The sequence below is a fragment of the Pyrgilauda ruficollis genome, unplaced genomic scaffold (genome assembly GCF_017590135.1).
Source record: "Pyrgilauda ruficollis isolate IOZ18807 unplaced genomic scaffold, ASM1759013v1 scaffold123, whole genome shotgun sequence".
NCBI classification, from domain to species: domain Eukaryota; kingdom Metazoa; phylum Chordata; class Aves; order Passeriformes; family Passeridae; genus Pyrgilauda; species Pyrgilauda ruficollis.
In genome coordinates, this window is record NW_024510655.1 from 770,101 (window position 1) to 793,896 (window position 23,796).

The window sequence follows — 23,796 nt, forward strand, 5'->3', positions numbered from 1 at the left end:
TTCCTGCCTCCTCGGGAACAAAGGGAATTCTGTCTCGGCATCTGTCACCGCCGCCCACCCAAAACTTTCCGCCGCGCCCGGCTGCCCGCCCGCCGCCGCGGGACGGCCCCGCACCGGCCCCGGCACCGAGACCCCGGCGCGGCCCATGCGAGCGCCCAGGCGGCGGCGGCGGCCCGGGGGTGAGCGCAAAGATGGATCCCGGGGGGCGCGGGGGGAGCGGGGCGGCCCCGCGCCTTTGTGCGGGACGGAGCGGGACGGGCCGCGCCGGCGCTTCCCGAAGTTTGCGGGAGCCGCGGCCGGGGGTCCCGCCCGCCCCCGCTGCAGCTCGGAGTTACGGCGGAGTTTGCCCGGCCGGGGACAACTCGGGGCCGGCGGCAGAGTGCGGGGGCCGCTCTCCGGCTCCTCTCTGCCCCCGCCGCCCGAGGGGCCGCGGCCGCCGCTGCCCCGCTTTGTGTCGGCGGCCCCGGCCCCTCGCTGCCTGTTGCGGCCGGAGGGGCGGCGGGGCCCGGCCCGCAGCGCCCCGCTCCGCCGAGCCCCGGCCCGTGACAGCCGCCCCCGCCTCCATCCCCGCCGCACAATGACCCCGCGTGGTTCCTCTCCCACTCTCCAGCTCCGGCCTCTTTCTCCTGCTGAGATTGTTTTTGTTTTTAACTTCCCCTCCTCCACCCTACCCCATGCTTGATTTTTTTTTTTTCCTCCGTTGCGGAGCCCCCCGAACCCCGAGTTCCCCCGAGCCCCGTGCGTGCGCCGAGATCCTCCGCACCCCCGGGGCTCTGTTTGGTGCCCCTGTTGTCCCGCCGGTGCCGGTCGTTTGTACCCCCCACCGGGGGTCTCTGCCTCGGGATTCCACCCAGGCGGGCCCGGAGGGGGTGAGACCCCCCGCTGGAGGCGGGGGGAGGTCGGTGGGAGGCCCCTTCCCCTCCCCCGACCGGAGACCGCCTGAAGCTCCCTTTGGTTCCCCCTCTCCAGGCTTCAGCCAGGGGGGTCCCGCGGGCAGCTCCACCATGTCGGACAGTGACCCGGGGGATGAGGACGGAGCCACATCCCCTGACCCCTCGCAGTGCAAGAGGAAGAGAAGGGGCAACCTCCCCAAAGAGTCGGTGAAGATCCTGCGGGACTGGCTGTACGAGCACCGCTTCAACGCCTACCCCTCGGAGCAGGAGAAGCTCAGCCTCTCGGGGCAGACCAGCCTCTCCGTGCTGCAGGTAGGAGCCGGCGCCCACCCGCTGGGGACACCGCTGGGGACACTGCCATGAGCTGTGGGACAGGAGAACCCCGCCGAGGATCCCAAAGGTCTGGGCAGGCAGGGATCATTTGCCACTGAAGGGCAGAAAGGAAGCGAGGGAAGGGATGTTGGGGAAGGAAAGGCACCTGTGTGAAGGGAGGGTCTTTTCTGGGGAGAGGTCTGAGCTCTGGGGACCAGCTCTGCTGGAGCAGAAGGTGGAGGGACTGGAGTGGGGACAGGCTGAATACCCCGTTGTCAGTAGAAGCTGCACAGGTGGGAGGGTTTTGGGGGAAGCTGCTCGATCCTGTGCCCCTGGACACCCCCAGCAGGATGACCACCCCCTGCACACAGAGCTGGGCAGAGGACAGCCCTGGGGCTGGGCAAGGCCAGGAGTTGGACTTGATTATCTTTGTGGATCCCTTCCAGCTGAGGGTATCCTGTGATTTTAACCAGAAGGGAGAGGCTGGGCTGCACTTGGAGTGCCCTGCACTGTTACGTGCTGGCTGCCCACCTGGTCCCGGTTACACCAGCTGCATTAAGGGGAGCCCTGTCCAGGAGTCTCCCTGTCCTGCTCCCAGCTGTGGGCTGATGTTCTCCGTGTGGCACCATGTGGCAGGAGCCCTGGGCAGCAGTGGGGGTGAGCAGTGCTTGTCCTTCCCACTCTGGCGTGGTCCCTGCCTGTGTTTGGGCTGTCTGGGAGGGCCTGCCCAGCTGCTGGCCCTGTGCTCCATGCTCAGGCCTGCTGCCCTGGGCCCTGTCCCCCTCTCCCAGCCTGGCAGGGTGTGGGCTGCGCTCTGTTCTCTGGCTCTGGGCTGCAGTGGGGTGCAGGCAGCAGGCAAGGGCCACTGGCTTTGCTCCTCTCCTGGAGCTTCCTCTGTACCTCTGGCTCCTCTCCCCGTGGCTCAGCACAGTCCTGGCAAGCTGTCCCAGCCCAGACACCGACTGTGGGCAGGGGCTGTCTGCTTCCCCGCTTCCTGGGCAGCAAGGCAAACCTGCTCTTTCACTTTAATGTGTTTCTATGAGTGCTGGCTGTGCCACAGAACCGTGTCCAGCAGCTGCTTGGGGACAGCCTGGAGCCCCTGGGCAGGTTTGAGGCTGAGAGTCAGGGGAGCAGTGAAGCAGTGACAGGCCCGGGCTGTGGGACCTGGGCAGGTCCTGGCCCGGGTTGGCATGACAGTGCCTGGCACATGGGGGTTGCCCAGGGCTCGGGTGGGACTGGCAGGTGCCCGGCTGTCAGTGCCCTGAGCCCCGTGGGACCCACAGGGGGCTGGCACACGGGTGAGCTCGTGTTGAGATGTGGCCCTGCAGTGTGCCAGCTGTTTTTTGCCCCAGGTGACCCCAGAGCCAGCGTGTGCCCCTGGTACCACTGTGCAGAGGGTCCCAGCCCGATGGCATTCCCCATTGCCAGCTGAGGGCTGGGACCGGGGTTTCTGCCAACCTGAGGGGCTGCAGCAGGAACCCCTGGGGATGCTCCCTCTGCCTGCTGGGGTGGAGGAATGGGACACCCCACAGTCTAGCTGTGGGATTCAGTCTGTGATGCTGATCTGACCTCTCCAAAAAAGCCTCTGGAATGCAGGGCTCTGCCACAGCCACTGGCCAACCCTTGTCTCCCCCCCACCCCTCCCAGGTTGTTTCTTTGTGCATCCCCTGGCTGCTCCAGCGGTCGGGGGAGCTGGAGCTATGCACTGGCAGCCAGGGATCAGGGAGAGCAGGAAGCCCTGTGCCTCCCTTGCAGGAATTCCAGTGCTAGGAAGGTGGCACCTGGTCCCACTGAGGCTTCCTGGACAGCAGCAACTTTCCAAGCCTGTGCCCAGCTGTGGGATGAATGGGCTTTTCCTCCCTGTGGAGGAGCTGCTGCTCTCACAGTACAGAGGGACAGACACTGCCCAAAGGGACAGAGCGGGGTGTGCTGGCGAAAGGAAAAGGGATGGACTAAACCAAATAAACTGCTTCAGAGCCAGAGTGTGTGCCAGCTCTGTGACAGTGCCTGCTGTCACAGTGGCTGTGTGGCCACATCTCCGGGTCCCATTCTCCAATGGGAATTGAATGCTGGAAGGAGCATGTTGGTGGGGACAGGTTGGATTTTGGGGGTTCTCAGCACTGAGGAGTTGGGCTTTTTGTTAAGTTGGGGATCACAATGGTGGATGGCCAGGATCGTGTCACGGGGACCCAGCTAAGGCCTGCAAGGGAGGGGGTGTGGAACAGAAAAGGGAGTAAGACTGGCGTATTTGAGGGTTTTAATGCTAAATACTGTCATAAAGAAAAAAATGACAACTGTGATCTTGCTGTGACTGAAGTTGTGGCAAGTTCTCTCTCCTTGGGGGAAATGTTTTCCATAGCTGTTTATTTAGGAAAAATCAGACTTTTTTTCCCCCCTTGATTTATTCTCTTCTAATTGTATTCTAGGAAGAAGGCAGTTATTTAAATGTAGCATTTTATATAAAGATGGTGAAACAATCCATGGCCAAGGCTCAATAATGGCGAAGGGCTGCCAGACATGCAGCCTCCATGCTGTGCAGTTGTTTGGGAGAGCATTTGGTGTGAGTTGTGACCCTGCTCATGGGCATAGGCATGGGAAGGTGTCTCGGCTGCCCCATTCCTGGCCCTGTTATGGGCTGAGGGGCTGCAGTTCCATCACCTGATGGCTTCTAGGGTTTTCCATCTGTGCTGCTCTCCTGCCACCCGTCTGCTCTGGCAGCCTCAGTGCTCCTGTTCGGGTTGGCAGCAGTGTGGAAACAGGGCTGAGCTCCAGGCAGGATAGGTCACCTGGAGAAGGAAAATCTGTCCCCGGGCTGGGGACCTGCAGAGTGGGCTCCGAGCTGGCTCTGTGCAATGCCATGGGCTCTGGCTGGGGAATGGCAGGAGCGGTGCTGTACCTGCCTGCAGCTGGGGCCTCGGGGCTGCAGTGGGGGCGCAGCACTGAGCCCCTCCTGCCCTGGGGGCCGCTCTGCTGAGAACCCCCGCAGCTCCCGGGGCTCCGGGCACAGCTGCTGCGGCTGGGGGTGGCTCGGCCCCGGGGCAGCGCCGGCTGTGCCCGTTCCTGTGCTGGGATGGGGAGCAGGAGCCGCGGGGCACGGTCCCGCAGCGGGGGCTGGCAGGGCCAGGGGCGGCCGGGCCAGGGCGCGGGGAGGAAGGGGCTGCTCCGGGCAGGCGGTGCCAGGCAGGAAGCAGCCGGTGTTGGGGTTTCCGTGGGTGCCGGCGCTGGCTGTGCCTCTCCGGGGCCGCTCGGAAGGAGGTGCAGGGCTGGGGGGGAACCCTGTGGGAGTCCGGCTGTGTGGGAGCTGCTCGCCTGCTCTGGGGGAGCTGCTGCTGGTGTGACCCGGGGCCGCAGCCCCCGGCTGATCCCGCCGCGCCCTCTCTCCTCGCAGATCTGTAACTGGTTCATCAACGCCCGGCGGCGGCTGCTCCCCGACATGCTGCGCAAGGACGGCAAGGACCCCAACCAGTTCACCATCTCCCGCCGCGGGGGCAAGGCCGGCGACGCGGCCGTGCCGCGGGGTGCTGCCGTCGGCCCCGGGGTGCTCGTGGTGCCGCCCGCGGGCACCTCCAAGGTGCTGTCGATGTCGGTGTGCCCGCAGGTACTGTGCCACCCGGCGCGGGCGCTGGCCGTGGTGAGCGCCCACAGCCCCGAGTGGGAGAAGCCGCCCGGGCACGAGGCCGTGCCCAGGGCGGGGCCCGGCGGCAGCACCCTGACCCTGCTGGCGCGGGCCGAGGCGGGCAGCCCCACTCCCGGACTCTTCAACACGCCGCCCCCGACGCCCCCCGAGCTCTTCGGGGACGACTTCAGCAGTTTCCAGCTGTTGGTGGAGGTGGCTCTGCAGAAGGCGGCCGAGCTGGAACGGCAGCGGCAGGGGGGGCAGCTGCCCCTGGCTCCCCACGCCGAGCCCCCCGGAGCCTCCAAATAACCCCGGGCCGGGTCCCGCAGGGTGCCCTTCCCCGGGGGGCCCGACCCTCCCGGCCTCTGCCTCACCCCCACAGCCCATCCCAGGAGCGGCTCCTGCCCCCGGGTCTCTGGTGTCTCTCGGCAGCCAAGGCGGCAGAGGAAGGCCGGTCCCACCCGCCATCCCCCCGTGGAGATGCCCTGGCTGCCGAGGACGGTGCCCCGGTCTGAGCCCAGAGCTCAGCGCTGGCAGCGCCCTGTCCCTGCCCACGGCCGGAGCGGGCGCTGGAGCTCCCCTGGAAAACCTGCTGATCTCTCTCCTGCAAACAAGGGTCCAGCCAGCACCGTTTCTCCAGGAAGACAGAGAGAACCTGTTTTTTAATGCCAGTGTTAGGACTGTGGCTGAAGAGCTTTGTCTCCCAAATACCTGATACTTTCCTCCTGCCACCCTTCCCCCCGGCCCTCCTTTTGTTTTTGGGGGCCTTTCTGTTTCCCGGTGCTGGCCAGGGGGCCTGCCTTGCCCAGGGAAGGGCAAAGGACAGATGAACTGGAAACATTGAGTCTGTGGCATTTTATCATGGAAAAAATAGGACCCTCCTCTTCCTTTTTAGGTTGTTCTGGATGCTGCCAGTAGAAATCTCTATGGTGCTGTTTAGCAAGTTTTTTTGTTGAAACATTTTCCCTTTAATTGTGATTTATTACATGATTATTACTTTTTTTGCTTTACTTTTTTTTTTTTTTTTTTTTTTGTTTAAATCGGTAAGCATTTCCACACGCCTTCCCGGCGTTCCCGTCGAGTTCAAGCCGAATGTGTGCACGCTGTGCCCGGAGCAGTGAGTGCGTGGCCAAGCCCGGGCACAGCTGAGACTGTGAATTTTGTACCCGACTTCATTTCCTTTTTTATTTTATTTTATTTTATTTTATTTTATTTTATTTTATTTTATTTTTATTTTATTTTATTTTTTTCCATAAAACCTTTGTAAAGAGGCGTGGTGCAGGCACGGCCATGTGCGTCCTGCAAGTGCAGCGCGGGGGTCCTGGGAGGCAGCGCGGGGCGGGCGGAGGGCGGAGATGTCGCTCGCTGTCCCCTCCCCTCGCAGCGTGCCTGTGCGCTGCTGGGGACCTCTAGTGACAAACTGGCGGGTGCTGGGATGGCCGGGCCTGCGGGGCTTCGGGGCTCTGGGGCAGTGTTTGGGCTCTGGAGCGGCTCCTGGCTGGGTGTCGCTTGCTGTCCCTCCCTGGGCGCTGCGCCGGGCAGGCGCCCGTGCGGATGTGGCTCAGTGGCTGTGCCCTGGCCGGGCAGCGCCAATCCCCCCGGTGCCCAGCTAGATGTAGGTGATGACTGGAGGGGGTAAAGCCGCAGGAGCGGGAGCTCTGCGGGGTGGGGGGAGAGCACGGGAGGGCGCGGGGCTGAAAGGAAGAAGCACTGATCTGGGGGCTGGTGTGTTCCCGCCCCCCATTTCTTCAGAGGAAGGTGCCGGGGAGGGGCTGCCGTGGGGAGGTTTCCCAACAGCGTCACCTGGGCAGGTGCCCTGTGCAGTGCTGGGGGGCACTGGGGCGGCTCGCTGCCCATCGTGTGCCTCTCACCCCCACCTCCATTTCTATGCCCAGCCTTCGTTTGCCCTTTGTCTCCTTTCCAGGGAAAGTCCTCAATTTTGGGACTCTCACCATGTCACCCTCCTGCTGCTCTGTCTCTTGCCCTGGGGGAGGGAGAGGCTGTTTGGCCTCCTGCTCTCTTGCCCCAGTCAAACCCAAGTGGTTTCCTTCTCCAGAGCTGTGCCTGTGCCAGGGGCTGGTGCTGCTGCCCTGGGATGGACCAGAGAGTTGGGAGGGCAGGACTTACTGGAATTAAATTTATGGAGAAATAACAAACTACTGTAAATATATTTTTGTTTTTCTATTGTCAAATAAAAGGTTTTTTTAGTTTTGGTTGTTATTTTTAAATATGAGTTGTGTGTCAGAATGAGCTGTGTCATTTGTGGGTGCCCCACTATGGTTCTCCACCCCTAGGAGAAACCCCTGGGCCACTCTGGAGCAGCACTCGGGTGTCCCCCACTGTCCATGGGCTTTGTGCTCGGGGTCAGATGGGGGATGGGGCACATTCCCATGGGGAGTGGGGGGCTGGAGCCAGGGCAAGGTCTGCCAGCCCAGCTCGGGGGTCTGCACTGTGACAGGGGGTCACAGCTGGGGACACCACAGCTCTGCTGCCCCTGCTGTGGCCCCAGGCAGACCTCGTGGCCCCTGAGCCGCACACGGGGGTCCAGCAGGGCCTGGGGGCCCCCCGGCAGCTCCAGCAGAGAGCAGCAGCTCCCGGAGGCTCAGGGACAGCGAGCCGGCTGGAGGCACCGAGGGACACCATGGGGCACAGGGGGGAGGCACCGTTCTGACTGCCCCCACACCACCCCCACCGCCTCCAGGCATCAGCCGGGGCTGCTGGTGCTGGAAGGGCTCCTCCAGAAGCGCCCCCAGCCCTGCAGCCCCCCAGGCCCCAGGCTCTGACCCAGGCACACACAGTAGCCTCATTAACGTGACGCTCTCCTATTTCCCATGCTTCCCAGGGTGGTTTGGGTTGGAAAGACCATGAAGACCATTTAGGCACAGCCCCCTGCCATGGGCAGGGACACCTTCCACTATCCCAGAGGGCTCCAAGCCCTGTCCAGCCTGGTCTTTGATTCTTCCAGGGATGGGGCAACCCCAGCTTCTCTGGGCACCCTGTGCCAGGGCCTCCCCACCCTCACAGAGAGGAATTTCTTCCCAATATCCTTGATCTCTGATAATGTGAAGCCATTCACATCCCTTGTTCCAAGTCCCTCTCCAGCTCTCCCGGAGCCCTTTTAGGCCCAGGAAGGGGCTCTGAGGTTTCCCTGCAGCATTCCCTTCTCCAGGTTGAGCACTCCCAGCTCTCCAAGCCCTTCCTCCTTCTCCAACTACTCCGCCACTGCCAACCCTGCCCCACGACTCCCCACGAGAGGGCGAGGAGACCCCCCCGGCAGCTGCTCCCCCATGGCTGGGGCAGGGCTGTGCCCAGAGCAGGGCAGGCAGCAGAGACCGCTGCGCATCCCCGGGGGTCAGGACGGCTCCGCCTGCCGAGGGTCCCCAGCCCCGCGGTTGTGCCGGAGGCAGCGCGACCCCCGCGCATGGACGGAGGCGGGAGCTGTTCTCCGGGGGCCCCGGGGACAGGCGCTGTCCCGCTCCGGGCGGGGACCGGGCCGTGCCGGGCAGAGCGAGCCGAGCCGGCGCCGCGGGGCATTCCCGGGAAAGCCGCGGGAAGAGCCGGCAGCGGCTCCAGGCGCCCGAGAGCGCGGGGCTGCAGCGCCCGGCCGAGACGGGGACACGGACACAGGGGACATCAACTCCGCACACGGGACACGGAGCAAGGGGAGGCCACGCCCACCATCACCTCAAGCTCCGCCCTCTCCCAGCAGCCTCACGGCCATTCGCCGTAGCAGTACGTACTGTGCTGTGATTGGTTAATAGGGCCCGGAAGTACTGTGACACACGGCCTCACCCCTTTGTATCCATAGGGAGCGGCCATTTTGTCTCACCCGCCATCTTATGGCAGGGCGCAGCCATTTTGTTAAACGTCACGCCGCGCTGTGATTGGCAGGCAGCCATCTCGTGACACCACCATCCCCACGTGATCTCAGGCAGCCCTGTGATTGGCTGCCCCTGTCCTTTGGGCTCAGAACAGGTGGATACAAGGAGTGGGCACGAAATTACAGAAGGGTGTTAAACATCTGCAACAATTCTCAGATTTATAAATATGTGTAACACACGTACATTTTTGTACGTGTGTTACACATATTTAATTGCATATGCATATAGAAGTATGTAACTCTACCTCTGTATTTGTATATGTATTTTAATAGATGTAGGGGAATTTAAAATATTAATTATAAGATACAAAACCTTATTAAAATTAATTAATTTTTACAGGTTTATAAATTCACTTACATGTTGAAATATATGCATATATATATACAAATCCATATTATATAAGAACATAAATATTATGAGCAAGCCCAGCCCAGGGCAGCAAGGATAGCTTGACCACTCCATGAGCAGCAGTAGGGAAGAGTAAATGTTAAATAAATAAATTAACCCCCACATCTCCTTGGTGTTCCCCCTTTCTCTGCCAGTGATCCCCAAAGCTGCATCCGCCCCGAAACCCAACAGTGCAGCCCAACAAAGCCTCTGCCCCCATGGAATCTTTAGGTTTGGGAAAGGCCTCCGAGAGGAATCTCACCTGCTGCCAAACCCTGCCGTGCCCACGCACCCGCAGGTGGCACCTGCACAGACCTTTCCAACTCCTCCAGGGCTGGGGACTCTGCCCCTGCCCTGGGCAGCCCGGACCACATTCTCCATTAAGGACTTTCCCCCAATATCCAGTGTTAACCTCCCCTGGAGCAACGTGAGGCTGCTTCCACTTGTCCCCTGGGAGCAGAGTCTGACCTCCAGCTCCAGCCCAATTTGAATCCCAGCACAGCCAAGCTTTGGGAGTTCTATGGCTGGGGGCAGAGACCTCAGAGCAGCGTTCATGGACAGCCCCAGACAGCACACCATGGGCAGCAGGCGTTGTTCAGGATTTCACTTTTATTTATTTTTTGCCTTCTGGATCACCAACACTCTCACCGAAACCAGTGGGATTCCACCTCCACCCCCATGACAGTAGCACACAATCTCCCAACTTGTTCAAAAGTGTGAAGAGGAAAAAAAAAAAAAATCCCCAGCAAGATCCCTCAGGAGGGGACAAAAACCTTCTGTGTGAGAGGGTGGCAAAGAAATCAGGGGGTGGCAGCTCTGGCTCCGAGGAGCCAGACCAGAAAGGAGACCTACGAAGGGGAAGAAAAAATGGGCTAAAAAATATTTAGCAATCCTTCCTCTACCCAGAGAGCAGGGAGATAAGGAAAAAATAGTCATCTGCTTACACACAGGGTATATATTTTTACACACACTTGGACACACATCTAGATATAGTACATGTAAAAATATATGCTATACATCTGCCCACCCCCGCGGCGGCGTGGGCAGGATCCGTGTGTAGGAATTACTATACAGGTACTACTAAGTGTATATGTGCATATGTACACCCTCCTGTCTCCTCCTGGACGCGCTGACCCCACAGCCCCTGCTGCAGCAGCTCCTCTCTCCACCAGCCAGCCAAGGACAACGGGGTGGGAATGGGAAGAGGAGGGAAACCATAGAGATGTGGCTCGTGCTCTGTGCTCCTTCAGCTCCTGTGCCCGGAGCGGGGTCCGGCTCTCGGGCTCCCCTGCGCCAGGTTTATTGCACATTTTGCTTCTGGGCTGCATTTCAAGCCCACATTCCACAGCCCTGGCATCCTCTCCCTCCAACAAACTGAGGACAGGGCCCGCTGTGCCTGTCCTCCCCCGCCCCAGCATCCCCATCCCAAGAACACAAAGCCCAGCAGGCTGTTGGCTGGAGAGGGCAGCAGGAATGACACACCGTAGGTGTTCTCTGCGGGGACAGGGGGGTCCAGACACGGGAACTGAAACCATGCAAAGGGTGGGAGAACGGGAGCAGGAGGAGGGAAAAATAAAGGATGAGAAGGGCAGAACAGATCTGAGGAGGAGGAAGAACACAGCATGGCAAGTGCTCAAGGCTTCGTGTTTTCTTGTCCTCTTCTTGTAAACAAGCTAATAATTCTCATGAGATAGAACAAGTAAAAAGACTGAAGTTCCAAGTCGAGGGGCTGGAGTTCCCAGGAGTCTGTCCAGTCCATTCAGCAACACCACAGCTGGGGAGAAAACGAGGGGCATTTTTTCTTTTTTTAAAATTTTTTTTTGTTTGTATTTTTTTTTTTGTTAAAATCTTCATTACTTAAAGCTGAGAGAGAAAAAAGCCAACTCAGGAGCCCTTTTCAAGGATGGCTCATTGTCTCTAAACTGAATAAATCACACTAGTTTCGAGAGAACCTTTTTTTTCCCGTTTAATGACTTATAAAAGCCACGGGCTGGCCGTGGCTGGGCTCAGAGGCGGGTCTGGGCCTCGGGGACGTAGATCTCGATGCTGTCGGCGCTCTCGGTGGCCGAGTTCTGCCGCACGGAGGCTGCACGCTTGGCCGCCATCAGCCGCTTCCGCGCCTCCTGCCGCTGCTTGTCCGAGTCGGAGCCTTTGTCCCGGCTCAGCTGCGATTTGGACTTGGCCGGCTTCTTTGGCACTGGAGGGGGTGGTTTCTTCTCTTCCTTTAGGGAGACAGTAAGGAAAAACCCAGACCTGATACAAATGTGTGCAGCTGGGCGCCGGCTTGGCCCTGGGGAGGCCTTGCCGGAGGGACTGGGATGGTGTCTGGGAGAGCAGCTCTGCAGCCAGACACCCCTCAAAATCAACTGCCTCTGTTTCTACAAGGAGCCTTTTTGCATTTCATGGAATGACAGAATGTCCTGAATGGGAAGGGACCCACAACAATCATGGAATCACAGAATGGTCTGGGTTGGAAGATCATCCAGTTCCACCCCCTGCCATGGCAGGGATGCCTTCCACTAGACCCTGTCCAACCTGGCCTTGGACATTTCCTGGGACGGAAGTCCACAATCCAGGGGCTGATGATCCACAACCAGGACCATCAAGTCCAACCCCTGCACGGACACCTGCAGGACACCCTGTGCCTGAGAGCAGTGTCCAAACACTCTTGGAGCTCTGGCAACCTTGGGGCCGTGCCCATTCCCTGGGGAGCCTGGGCACAGCCCAGCACCATCTGGGGAGAGAACCTTTTCCTGTTATCCAGCCTAACCCTCCCCTCCATGCAGCTTCCATGGTACAGGGTTATTTTGGAGTGGCCTGGAGTTCAGAGCTTGTCTGGTTCAGCTGTAGCTCAGAGCACAGTACAGGCAGCACGAAGACAACTTGATGTGGAACTGCAAAATTTTAATAAGCCACCATGTCCTGAGCCACAGTCCTCCCTACCCTTACCGGCAGAGCCAAGACCCCACCTCTCCTGCGTTTTCCAAAGGTTCAAGTTGTTCCTCACATTACTTGGGCACAAGGGATAGTTAAATCCATCTACACAGTGCTAGGAACACTTGAGGCCCCTGCACCACTGCTCACCACTTTGGGCTCTCTCCATCCAACAGCTTTTCCCCTTGTACAAAACTGTCCCCACTATTACTCAAAGAGGAATGGCCTTGGTGCCTTGCGAGGCTGTGAGATGACAAGTGCAGAATGGCAAAAGCCCTTGGGAGCATCTGTTTGCAGACAAAAGCAGACCTCAGGTACCTCAAATGTGTACAAGGTGCTGTGGCCACTCCCCAGTGCCCCTCACTCACCTTTCTCTCTGGTGTTTCTGCCAGTTGCCAGCTATTAGCTTTGAGGTGGTACAGCTCGTCAAACTTCATGCTGATGTCTTCAATGGACAGCTGGAGGAGATCCCAAAATCCAGCCAAGTCCTGGGCTGTGGGTCTGGGATTGGCATTAGGGTTCTAAAAGGGGAAAGGCATTAAAAACACCAATTCAGAAAGAATACACCCAGCAGAGCAGTGGGCACAGCACCTTCACCCCTTTTATGTCTGCCTGCAACCAAACCCAGTGAGAACCCACAGGAGACACCAGCCCTGAGCATGGACACACAAAGCCATCATTTACAGCCCAAATAATTTCTGCCAAGCTCAGGAAGCAGGTCCTGACTGCACTCCTCCTTACAGCAGAGTAATCCTGAACCAGACACCCAGTGCTGGCACTAACCCCATAGCAGGAACCTCCAACAGCAGGTGCCCAGCGTGGCAGTCAAAGTGACAACACTGGCTTCTTACACAGAGACCCCCATTTCAGGGGGGGAAAGAATGGAAATGGATACCCAGCTCTGATGCCTGGATGTGCAGCACTCCAAGGAGCCAAACTGAGCTTTCACGAGCAAAATTATTTTGCTACATTTCTGCCCAAAACAACCTGAAAGCATCAGTACTTCTCAGGCTGGATTGAAAAATTTTAAGTAGCTTAAGAATTTCAAGAATAGGGTCTTCCCAGTTCCTGGACAGCTGAACCACCACCACAGACCCTGGAAAGCATGGGATCAGATCCGAGCAGCTCACACAAAGCTCTGCTGGTGCTGCTGCTCAGGTGGGATCAGCACATTACCCCCTCCTGCTCCTTAAGTCTCTCCAAGATTATTTTACATCTAAAGGGGAATTCACCTCTGAGGAAGTTTGCAAAATCCGTATTACCATAAAGCTCGAGGGGAAAACTAAACCACATATTCCATCAATCCCCATTATCCAGGTCAGCTGTGAGCAAGGGCAAAGCCCTGCATTCCCTTTCAGAGATCAATTCCAGTGACCTACCTGGGGACAGTGTCAGCAGCCACACAGGCAAAGGGAACATGTGTTGTCCAGAGCAGACTTTTCAAAGAGTCCCCCCTATGCAGCCCATCCTCAGGGGTTTGCCTCAAAAAGCCCTTCAGAAGCAGGAGGCACCTCTGTGCTAACCCAGCCTTCCCCCAGCTGGCACTGCAGGCTGTGGCTTTGTTTTCACAGGGACTGCAGCCTGTTAACACTGACCAAGTCCTTGTAGTCCTGTTCAAAGAGAGGCATCCTCTCAGAAACCAGGAAAAAGAGATTCAGACTCACCAAGTTTTGCTCACAGAGGCCGTGGAATTGCTGGAACTTCTGTGACATTAGTAACTGTGCACTGCCCACTGCACTCAGGACTTTTCCTAAGACTGTGGGAGACAAAAAAAAAAAAACCCAAAAAAAACAATAAAACAAAACAAAACAAAAAAAACCCAAACCAAATCAAAAAACAACAACAAAAACAAAACAAACAAACAAAAAAAAAAAAAAGAAAAAAATAAAAATCACCACCTGAATTGAACAGACTATTAATTGTAGCAATGAGCCCCAGCATTTCTGGTGCAAAGAAACACTGGAGTAATCAGAAAAGGAATTTCAGAGATCTTCAAGGCACCAACTGCTCTCACAAACAAGGTGTTTTGAAACTACATTTGTCTGCCATTGCTCCTTCTTGCAGGCCAAACACAGACCTGGCTGAGGACATTACAATATCCAAGGTGGCAGAGAGCTCCTCTAACTGCCCTCAGCCCCTCAGAGAAGTCACCAGCCCCACCTCAGCGAAGTCTGCTGGCACCTGCTTAGAGATCCCAGTCTACTGTCCCAGCCCTGCCCAGGGGAAAGGTGACACAGGGACCACTCTGCAGCCTCCCTCTACCAGCAGGGATTAACACCCAGGCCAGGGCTTTTAACACCCAGGACTTTATGCCGCTCTTAATGGATTTTCCATGCAGCCTCTGGGCATGGACATGTTTCTCTACTCATTAGAGGAAATACAGTCGGGGCTTTTCCCTCCCACAGGCAGGTTCAGAGCCCCACATGCCTGCAAGCTGCATCACCAACAGGGACCACTGAGTGCTGCCACTGAGCCTGCCCAGGAGATCCTGGCTGGATGAGCACCCCCTGGGCTCTCCCACCCACCAAGGCTGTGGTTACCCAACCAAGCAGCCTGCTCCTGGCACACAGAACAATGCCATGCAGGTCTTGCTGTCTTTCCTTGCCAGAGGTCAAGCCAGGCCAGCCCGAGGCAGGGAGATTCCCTGCCAGGCAGCACCTCAGAGAATCAGATCAGGGATTAGCTCTGGAGACCCAGCAGTGACAGTGAGCTAAAACTGAGCCTCACCTTTGTTTCACCTTTCTCAGGTTTTAAAAACATCAAAACCAGGCTCTACACAAAGATCGTGCCTCTGCAGCCTCGACACCCACTCCTGTCACTCTCTATGCACCAGAGGCATAATTCCCACTGCAAAAAGCCCAACTTTTGCCAAAGCATTTGAAAATAGAGGAACAAGCTCAGCTGGGACTGAAACCCATAAATCAACTGGCCTCGTGTTCCCTGTTCCATGCTTTTGGTGTACCCAGCACAAATTCAGTGAGGCTTTCCCATATGAAGAAACCTCTTCTTTGCTATAAAGATTAGCTGATCAACTGAAATGAGCAAACAAGCTCCAAAGTTGTGTTCCTTCTGCCCCACTGCTAGCTAAGGTCTCCCCTGCCTGTTTGAGAGTAATGGGTGAGGCAGGGAGAGATCCCACAGCCTCCCTGAAAGCTTTTTCCATTTGACCTTTTTAAGATTAAATTCATTTAAGCTTTTAGCAGTTTTGAGTGGTCAGAAGCCGCACCATGCCCTGTACATCTTTCATGCTGCATCACATCATTACTTGTACTCCATTTGCTACAGGAAGCTACATCACCCTTTCCAAGGAAAAAGCAGTCCTTATCTCATCCTCATCTCCATGCTCTGGCTCTGTGGGCTGTCAGTAATTTCACAGAACCCCAGAATGGTTTGGGAGGGAAAGGACCTTAGATCCCATCTTATTCCATGGACAGGGACACCTTTCACCAGACCAGGCTGCTCCAAGCCCTGTCCAACCTGGCCTCGGACACTTCCAGGGATGGGGCAGCCACAACTGAACTGATCCAATACTCAGCTCCAACTCCTTCTTGAGGGAGAAGCTGCTGGGCTGCTGCCCACACCCACCTTCCTCAGAGAGATTGTTCTCTTTGGTCTCCTGGTCCATCTGGCGGCACCAGCCCTCCAGGCGCTCGGTCTCTGCCTGCAGCAGCTTCAGGAACCAGAAGCCGTCCCGCCGGCAGGGCCCCGCCTGCGCCGGCTCCGAAGGTGACGTGGAGGAGCTCTCGAGCCAGGGGTCAGGAGGAGGGAGAGAAGATGGCTCCAGGGCCGGGTCGTTGTTTTCTCCATAGGAGAGGTTTCTCTTAATCTGTGAGGGCTTGGCTGGTTGCCTAGTGGAGGCATCAACACCAACAGAGTTGTTGTGCTGGGGGCACTCAGCGAGGCTTCTCTCAGATGATTTACAGCTGGAGTTATTGGGCTCCTGTGTGTCAGAGTCTGTGTCCTGTTTGGAGGACATGCTGCGAGAGTGGCTGTTTCTGCAGGGATCAAAAGCCATGGTTCAATAGCAGGGCTCAGCCTGGCCAGCCTCCCACAGTGACAGCAAAATCCATGGCCGTAGCAGAGCCCCTCCCTGCTCTCCTCACACACAGACACACCACACACTCAGACACACACAATTACAAGGTTGCCTGCTTACTGCAGCCGGCCGTTCAAACGAGAGGGCTGACGCATGACTATAATTACAGCTTGGAATTTTTTAATTTTTGATTTAATTTAAAGCTCCCATTGATTTGGCTGTTAGAAAACAAATGCTTTTTGCAGCGGGTGTGCACCGTGGAGGAAGAGCTCTCTGTGGGCCCCATTCAACACCACACACTGGCACAAAGCAGGGAAGCACAAGTGGGGGAAGCAAAATTTAAAATAAAAGGAAACTGCACAAGTTGTGTCTCACTTACCGCCACTCGTCCTCTACCTGTACCCCGATGGACTGGAATTTGGTGGCTGGTGGAGGAGGCTCCTCTTTTGCCACTGGCTGAAGGCAGTCAACCTTATTGAACAAAAAAAAAAAAAAACCAGACAAAAACAGACACAAGAACTTGTGGCTGGAATCCACCTTAGTAGACCAGAAGTGTGCACACACAGAGCATGCTGACACCACACGGGAGGGCTGGCTAAGGACAGGCACGAGGCTACTGCTCAGCTCTGCTCCCACCTCAGGAGCAGGGCTGTGTCCCCTGTGTCTGTGGCATCCCACCCAGTCAGGGACCATGGCATCCAAGGGAGGACAGAAAGGTGATTGAGACTGACAGCAAAGCCTCTCTCCCAGGGATTGACACCCTCCATGGCTCTGGATAAGAGGGTTAGAAGGTTTTAGGAAAGAAATCCAGGTGACTTAAGAAGCAGCTCAGAAAAGGAAAAGCACTGGAAGGCTGTCAGCCTCTCCAGTGTGTTTTCTCTACCCTCACTACCCTTTCAGGTGTTCTGTCCCACCAGCCTTGCTGAGAGCCCTTCACTGTCACCTGTACTGATCTGGCCTTGCTTTAAAGCTGATGGAGAACTTGTTCAGCACACACAGAGCAGCTCAAAGCTCAGATCCTGCACTTGGAACTGCCCAAGTTCCCCTGCACCTGGGACAGAACCAGAGCTCACAGCCACCTGTGACTGAGAAATCTGTCCCAGAGGAGGGCACAGCCCCAGAGGATGCATTTTGCTAACTAAAGCAGGGATTTATACTACTCACTGGGTTCTCATTTCACTGTGTTATCCACAGCTCATTTCCATCTATTGCCACAGTTAAATGCTTCCAGCAAGTGAAGCACCAGCCTGCTGGGAACACGAGGTAGCAAGGAATTGCACCCTCCTGCCTGCAGCCCTGGGACCATTTGGCACTGCAGCAGCCCTTCCCACATGGACATCAAGCAGAAGGGCCCACCTCTCAGGGGAGAATTGTCCCTACAACCATGATGGACAAGAAGCAGACTGACTGGAAGCAACACAGAGTACAGGGCACAGGCAGACCAGCAGCAAAAGGCCTCTTCAGAGGGACTCAGCCAGTTAACAAGGCCCCTCTGCTCTACAAAACATTTTAAATTTATACTAAAAGAGCTTAGTCCTTTCTGGGCTGTTAAGGGAAAGTGCTGCTGTCTCTCACCCTGGGAACACAGGCAAGGCAGTGAGTGTCCCTTACTATTCTAAGTGAGCTCAGATGCACACCTGGTCACAGAAAAGGCACATGCTAAATGGATGGGGCCACGACATTCCTTGGGACGAAGGAGAACAAACTATTCCATACTTGTATTCCTATAGATGATAGCTTTCTTTTGGGGATATTCTCCACTTTAGGCTCTTCGTTAGTCAGAGTCCCTTTGTCACTTTTCAAAGTTGCATTTTTCTGAGGTAACTCTGGAGTGTCTCTGGCCGGAGTCACAACGCTGCCCCTGGTGACACTGGGTGTCCTGGTGCTGTCCAAGCTGTCTGAGGAATTGCTGAGCCCCGACTGGCTGGTGACCTCACTCTTGTGGTCCTGGCTGTCCAGGTAGGTGTCCTGGGCTGACTCAGTGCTGCTCTGCACAGTGACAGAGATGAACGGCTTGGACGTGGTCCGAGGTGGGACAGGAGGTGGCGTCTTTTTATATGCCACTAGGCATGATGAACCTGCAGGGACGGAGCGGGAGAACGGAGAACGCAGGAGACAGGTTGGAGGGAAAGAGATACAGTGGAAGAGAGAGAAAATGCAGGTCAGTCACGACTTCCAAGAGGAGCCTCCAAGCAACAGCTGGAGGCAGAGGTGCAGAACCAGCCCACAGGCAGCAGCTCACGCCGGGGACCCACACCAAAGCATAGGGGAAGCAAAGGCAGAGCCAGAGCTAGCTTGCAAAAGAAGTCAAAAGGAATACCATGATGTGTGGAAATGTGGAAATGGAGAAGAGGGATAGAAAAGCCTCCCAAGAATGCTACAGGGTTTGGCAGGTGTAAGCCTCCACAGTAGGGAAATATTCCTTGGCTAAACCCTATGTTTTAGTGTCCTAGTACAGCCAAGTGTCTCAGCTCTTTGTCCCATCAGTTGACGAGTTTCAATGTCTGGATCAGGGTGATGGTTTTTCCTATAAAATGGAAAGAAGCCATAAAATTTGTTAGATGTTGATGGCAGGAACACACATTTGAAGCCCCTGGCAAGCCCAGCTGCTCCACGCCAGAAGACATTGTCTGGATGCAACAGCCCAAGAGTAGTGTGGCTGCCAGTCCGTGGCCCCAGATGCAAGTGGCAGTAAGGCTGGAGACGTGTGCCCAGCAGACACAGAACACACATATCCCACCTGCAGGGACAGACATGTGGCTGGCCACACGAAGCAGGACAGCAGCCACCGCCAACCTGTTCCTGTCTCTGGCTAGACAGGATGGAAGTCCACCAGTGAAAATACACGTAAAATACAAGTAAAATCCATGTGGATGCTGCAACAGCCATGTTTAGGCCCTCAGTCTGCCCAGGATATACAAGTCCCTGAGGCCACAGTGCCACTCCAGCTGCTGTGCATCCAGGACACGTTGCATTGGGCAGGGCACGGCCAAACACACTGAGCAGCCACCTCCTACACACACCTGACCCCCTTTCCCCTCCCACCCCTGCACTCTGTCCACCCCAAGCCACCAGACTCCCTTTCTTATTCTACCTCTGGTTCCTCCCAGTAAGTCCTGTGCAATCCCAAACTGCTTTTCCCCTGCATCCCATAACGCACCCCAGCCCTTGCCTTAGTCCCAGAGATCTGCAGTTACTCCCCACACCACACCTGCCTCACCATTTCCAGCGGAGCCAGAGCTAGTTCCGAGCATCCCTGGGAGCCACATTCCCTGTGGGGCAACCAGAGCTGCCCCAGGAGCCTCACGGACAGTATGTGGACATGCCTGCACTTACACATCCCACTATTTACCATATTAAGACCTAAAGGTCCACTTCAAAGGAGGAACTAAAAGGGAGGAATTACAGAGGAGGCGATCTGTGTTTCCAGCAGTGTTTCTGTGCCCAGAGATGCTGAGCAGCACCAGAATGGTGCTGCTGGCAGAGGAGAAGTGAGAGGCTTGTGCAGAGCTGCCAGCCCAGCTGCCTCCAGCCTGGATCTGCACAGGAGCTTAGAAAGCACCTAATGCATCTCAGTTCCCTCAAGCCACTACACCAAGTCCAGCACAAACTGAGCAGTGTCCTGATGGCAGGACCCATCACCCTCTGCCTCACACGGGTGAGGGGTGACCACAGTCCCCCTGCCAGAGCTGCCTGATGTGGAGCATCCCTTCTAACAGCAATTCCATGGCCCAGTCTCATGGCCTGACTCACACAGCCCATCTCAATGGAGCAGTGTAGGAGCAGCCTGACCAGAGCCATGGCAGAGGCACCCCTGGATCAGCTCTGCCTACACCCCAAAACAACAGGTTACCCCTGCTACTGAACCAGGGCTACAGCGGCCACTGGCCAGGGCAAGCCAGAGCCACCCCACCTGGCAGAGGTGAAAGCATGCCACATGTCCCTTCAGTTAAATCCCTCCACATGGCCCCTGTTCTTCTCCAGGGACAGTACCCAGGGTGCCCTGCTACCCACAGCCCCTGCAACACTGTCCTGCTTGGAGCTGGACTGGCCACAGCCCTTGGTGGCTCAGCTGGCACGGCCACCATGAGCCCAGCCCAGCTCCCCAGGTGCACTGGGCACTGCCAGGGCTGGGACTGGGGAAAGGACACTGATGACTATTTGACATAGAGCAGCCTGGCCAGGCAGAACAAGGGGAGGACACAGCAGCACAGAGCTTCTGGGGCAGATCAGTGGCATCCAGGGCCAGTAAGCCAGACCCAAAGTCATTGTCCACTTACCAACAGGCAGCACAGATACTGTTTGTGCTGCTCTGCTAAAGGGGGGAAACCACAGTATCCCCTTGGCACGTTCCTGGGACCCCTTGGCTGAGGGGCAGCACAGGCTTTGCTGGAAGGGTAAGACCCAGGACCAACAAAACACACCCCTGTTCATGTATCTGTGCTCAAAGGGTTCACTGCCTGAGCCACAAACGTAAATCTAAGGCTCTAAGAAACACTGCAAGTGACAAACACAAAAGGATCAGGAGCTTTCATCAACTGGGGATGCATTAGTTAGTGCAATTGCAAATTAACTCCACTGAAGCCCTCTGCAAACATAAAACAGGACTTCTGACTGCCCAGCAATCTCAGAAACCACACCTTCTTAGAATGGGCTTCAAACACCAAAGTCAGAGCAAACCCATCCAGAAGAGTCTGTCCTTGGCCCTCAGCACAACACTGAACTAAGGGTCAGTGCTTCCTGCATCTGCGGGAGGAGACAAACCTTGAGGAAGACAAGAACATCCCAGTGTTTCCACAGGAGAAGCAGGCAACATTCCCTCCTGGCTCTGAGGCCAATCCCACCAGTCAGGAGCGTTCCAGTTGCTGACTTACCCCTCCAAAGGGCTGCAGCTCAGCAGGCATGATCTGCTCTGGATTTGCTGAGGTCACAGCCTTTTACATCTTAAAATCAGCTTGTGCTGCAATGTGTAACTACAATTCCTGTGGGCACTGGAGCAGGACCATCAGCTCAGTTTGCTTGGGAACATCATCCCTGCTCCAAAAAGGTGTGGAACAACAGCAGAACATGGAAGTCATGCTTAAGCTTCCAGTTTTGCAGCACTAGGCTCTTCCTGCTCACAGGACCTTCTAAGGCTTATTTCAGCAAGCAGTTGGAATTCACAGCATGCTGTGGATGATTGATTTTGGGGAGGAGGTTGTTTGTTTATAATCTTTCTCCTGTAATTATTTTTAGAAAGCAACATGTTTCCAAATTAGCACCTTGCACCTGCCCTCAGGGCTTGGGCAATGCCCACGGATGCAGCCCTGGCCAGGGGAGCTGTTTGCAGAGCCTTATACTGGAGAGTCCTCTGGACCCTCAAAAACAGCTGGGCATGCTGGGCTCCTCTTCCTCTCCTTCCAGAGGCATTTGCTTCTTGGAAAACTAAAAGTAGAGTCACAAGAGAATGTGAAATCCAGGCCCTGCTCCCCGCACCAGCCTGGTACCTGCTCAGTACCTGGCAGCACCACCAGGATCACAGCCAAGGTATTTGGGGTCAGATTTAAGCACCACAATTGCCCTCAAGTGTGTCTGGCCTCAAGTGCCATGTTCTGCTGCTATTGCTGATTCAATACAGCCTGGTGACATTTCCAATCCTTCCAAGAACTTCAAAGATCTACCCAAACCATCCTTATTTTTGTTAAATCGCCTCAAAGGCCCCAGCCAGAGTCAGCTGTGGAGGCAAGCTCCCCTGCCCTCAAACACCAGGGCTGGCTGCTATCCCTGTCCTGCTCCATGCATACCCCGCTTTCCCCTCGGCAAGGGCTGGAGGAACGACCTCATTTCCTCACACAGAAAGCAGAACACTCTGAAATTCTCTCTCCTACAAGGCAAGCTCATTTGCCTTTTAAATAAAACAGCCATAGAATAATCTCGCAGCAAATGGCATCAGTGGCATTATCCCCCTGGAGATCCCAGCTGCAGGGCTTTGGGCTGGCCTTTGCCACAGGGTGTCCTGGCTGGAAGGAGCTGCTTTGGGAGGCAGTTTCCAACAGCAAAGGGAACTGGAACAGCTGCATTCCAAGTGACCTGACCTCTGATTTTCATCAGCTTGAGGAACACTTCAAGGTTGGAGCTGTAATGAACTGTAGGATGTTTTCTTTGTAGAGAGTCAAGTGAAAATGAGCCCCAGTGACAATTCATACCAAAGACAACATGGACACATTAATTTTATGGTTCACAAGAATCACTTCAGAACTGATTTTTCTCCTTCTGCACACTGAAGGTCAAGACACCTGCACCAGTTAGAGGCACTGCTGAGAAGCCTACCCAAATTTTGTCAGTCAAGGTGAAAATTATACAAGTCAGAAATCATAGAGGCTTGGGTTGGAGGGACCTTAAAGCTCATCTTTTTTCTACCCCTGCCATGGGCAGGGACACCTTCCACCACAGGGTGCTCCAAGCCCTGTCCAGCCTGGCATTGGACACTTTCAGGGATGGAGCAGCCACAGCTTCTCTGGGCACCCTGTGCCAGGGCCTCACCATCCTCACAAGGATGATTTTTTCCCCTAATATCTAATCTAAATCTCACCTCTTTAAAACAATTTCTGCTTGTTCTATCACTATCTGCCCATGTGAAAAGTCACATGGCTCCCATACATTTCCATCTAGACATGATGGGAAAGTGCCACCTCTTGCTCTGACAGAATGACTGTCTTTAGAGAGCTGGAGGAGATTTAAAGGAAGTTTTATAGTGATTAAACAAAACAACTCCCAGAAAACAGTCAAGTGACAGCATTTGATCAAACATGCAGTTTATGGAAATGCTATAAACACCTCCTACCTCAGTGCTTTCCCTTTCAGTAGCAGTGATCTTTGAAAAACTAAAAACCTCACCTTGATACTACAGCGAGTAAGAGACACACTCAAGTGAGATGTGGGAGCCAGGGAAGGGCTGTGGGCTCTCCTGCCAGCCCTCACTCCCAGCTGCAGGGTGACCCCAACAGCAGCAGCATCCTGGCACAAGCAGCTCCCCAGAGCATGTGCCACCATGTGCCACCTCCGTGGTGGTGCCCATGGAGCCCTGAAGAGTGACCAGCCCAGCAGAGCCCTTTAACTCTCAGATGATCCCGAGGAACACCATGAACACTTCACCAGCTGCTTCTGCTTGTCACAGAGCCCACACACAAGCCAGGCTGTGCTTGTGAGTCAGAGGACAGAGAATGGACAGAGAATTTCCCAGGAGCTCCTCCCAGGCAGCAGCACCAGGAAGAGCCCTTTCACCTGTTGTGACAGCCCTGCATAAACCCAGCCCAGACACCCAAATCACCCTGAGTACTTCTGGAGGAGGTCAGAGCAGAAATTCAACTCTCCCCACCCTCAACTTTCAGCCCAAGCACAGCTCAGGCAGAGCAGCAGTGCTTGGGCATGGCTGGAATGGCAGCTGGGACAAGGGGACCACTGCAGGCTGGTCACTTCTCCCACCATATAATCCTCTTGTTCCCAGCACAGAGAGCCAGGCCCTGGGCACTGCCATGGGACACCCTCACCCCACAGGGACTGCAGGCAGAGGCTGCAGGGGAATCCCAGCAGCGTCAGGAGCACAGCAGAGGGCAGGAGGGATGCAGCAGGGACAGAAGAGAGATGAGGGGCAGCAGGCTGGGGTCACACCCTGACTCTCCAAGGCAGGAGCGTCACTCCAACCACTGCAGCTGTTCCCACCAGCAGCTACAGAAGATGAGCAGCCCTCACTCAGAA

At 55.9% G+C, this 23,796-nt stretch overlaps 2 protein-coding genes across 8 annotated transcripts in view; one reads left to right on the top strand and one right to left on the bottom strand.

Moving 5' to 3' along the window:
* Positions 1 to 145: 145 nt before the first annotated feature.
* On the top strand, positions 146 to 5,743 carry TGIF2 (TGFB induced factor homeobox 2). The gene is made up of 3 exons (XM_041490480.1): positions 146 to 179; positions 970 to 1,205; positions 4,594 to 5,743. Exons 1-3 carry the CDS (start codon positions 146 to 148, stop codon positions 5,128 to 5,130), a joined length of 807 nt encoding a protein of 268 aa, XP_041346414.1. The 3' UTR covers positions 5,131 to 5,743.
* A 3,940-nt stretch (positions 5,744 to 9,683) lies between these two features.
* The window catches only part of DLGAP4 (DLG associated protein 4), a 61,312-nt gene continuing 47,199 nt past the window's right edge, over positions 9,684 to 23,796 (bottom strand). For all 7 annotated transcript variants that reach the window (XM_041490457.1, XM_041490456.1, XM_041490454.1 and 4 more), the window contains 6 exons: positions 17,776 to 18,137; positions 16,439 to 16,530; positions 15,609 to 16,018; positions 13,688 to 13,779; positions 12,392 to 12,544; positions 9,684 to 11,311 (listed from right to left, as the gene is read on the bottom strand). In XM_041490457.1, coding sequence (XP_041346391.1) covers positions 11,096 to 11,311; positions 12,392 to 12,544; positions 13,688 to 13,779; positions 15,609 to 16,018; positions 16,439 to 16,530; positions 17,776 to 18,137 — 1,325 coding nt within the window. In that variant the 3' untranslated portion in view covers positions 9,684 to 11,095. The remainder of the gene's footprint in view (positions 11,312 to 12,391; positions 12,545 to 13,687; positions 13,780 to 15,608; positions 16,019 to 16,438; positions 16,531 to 17,775; positions 18,138 to 23,796) is intronic.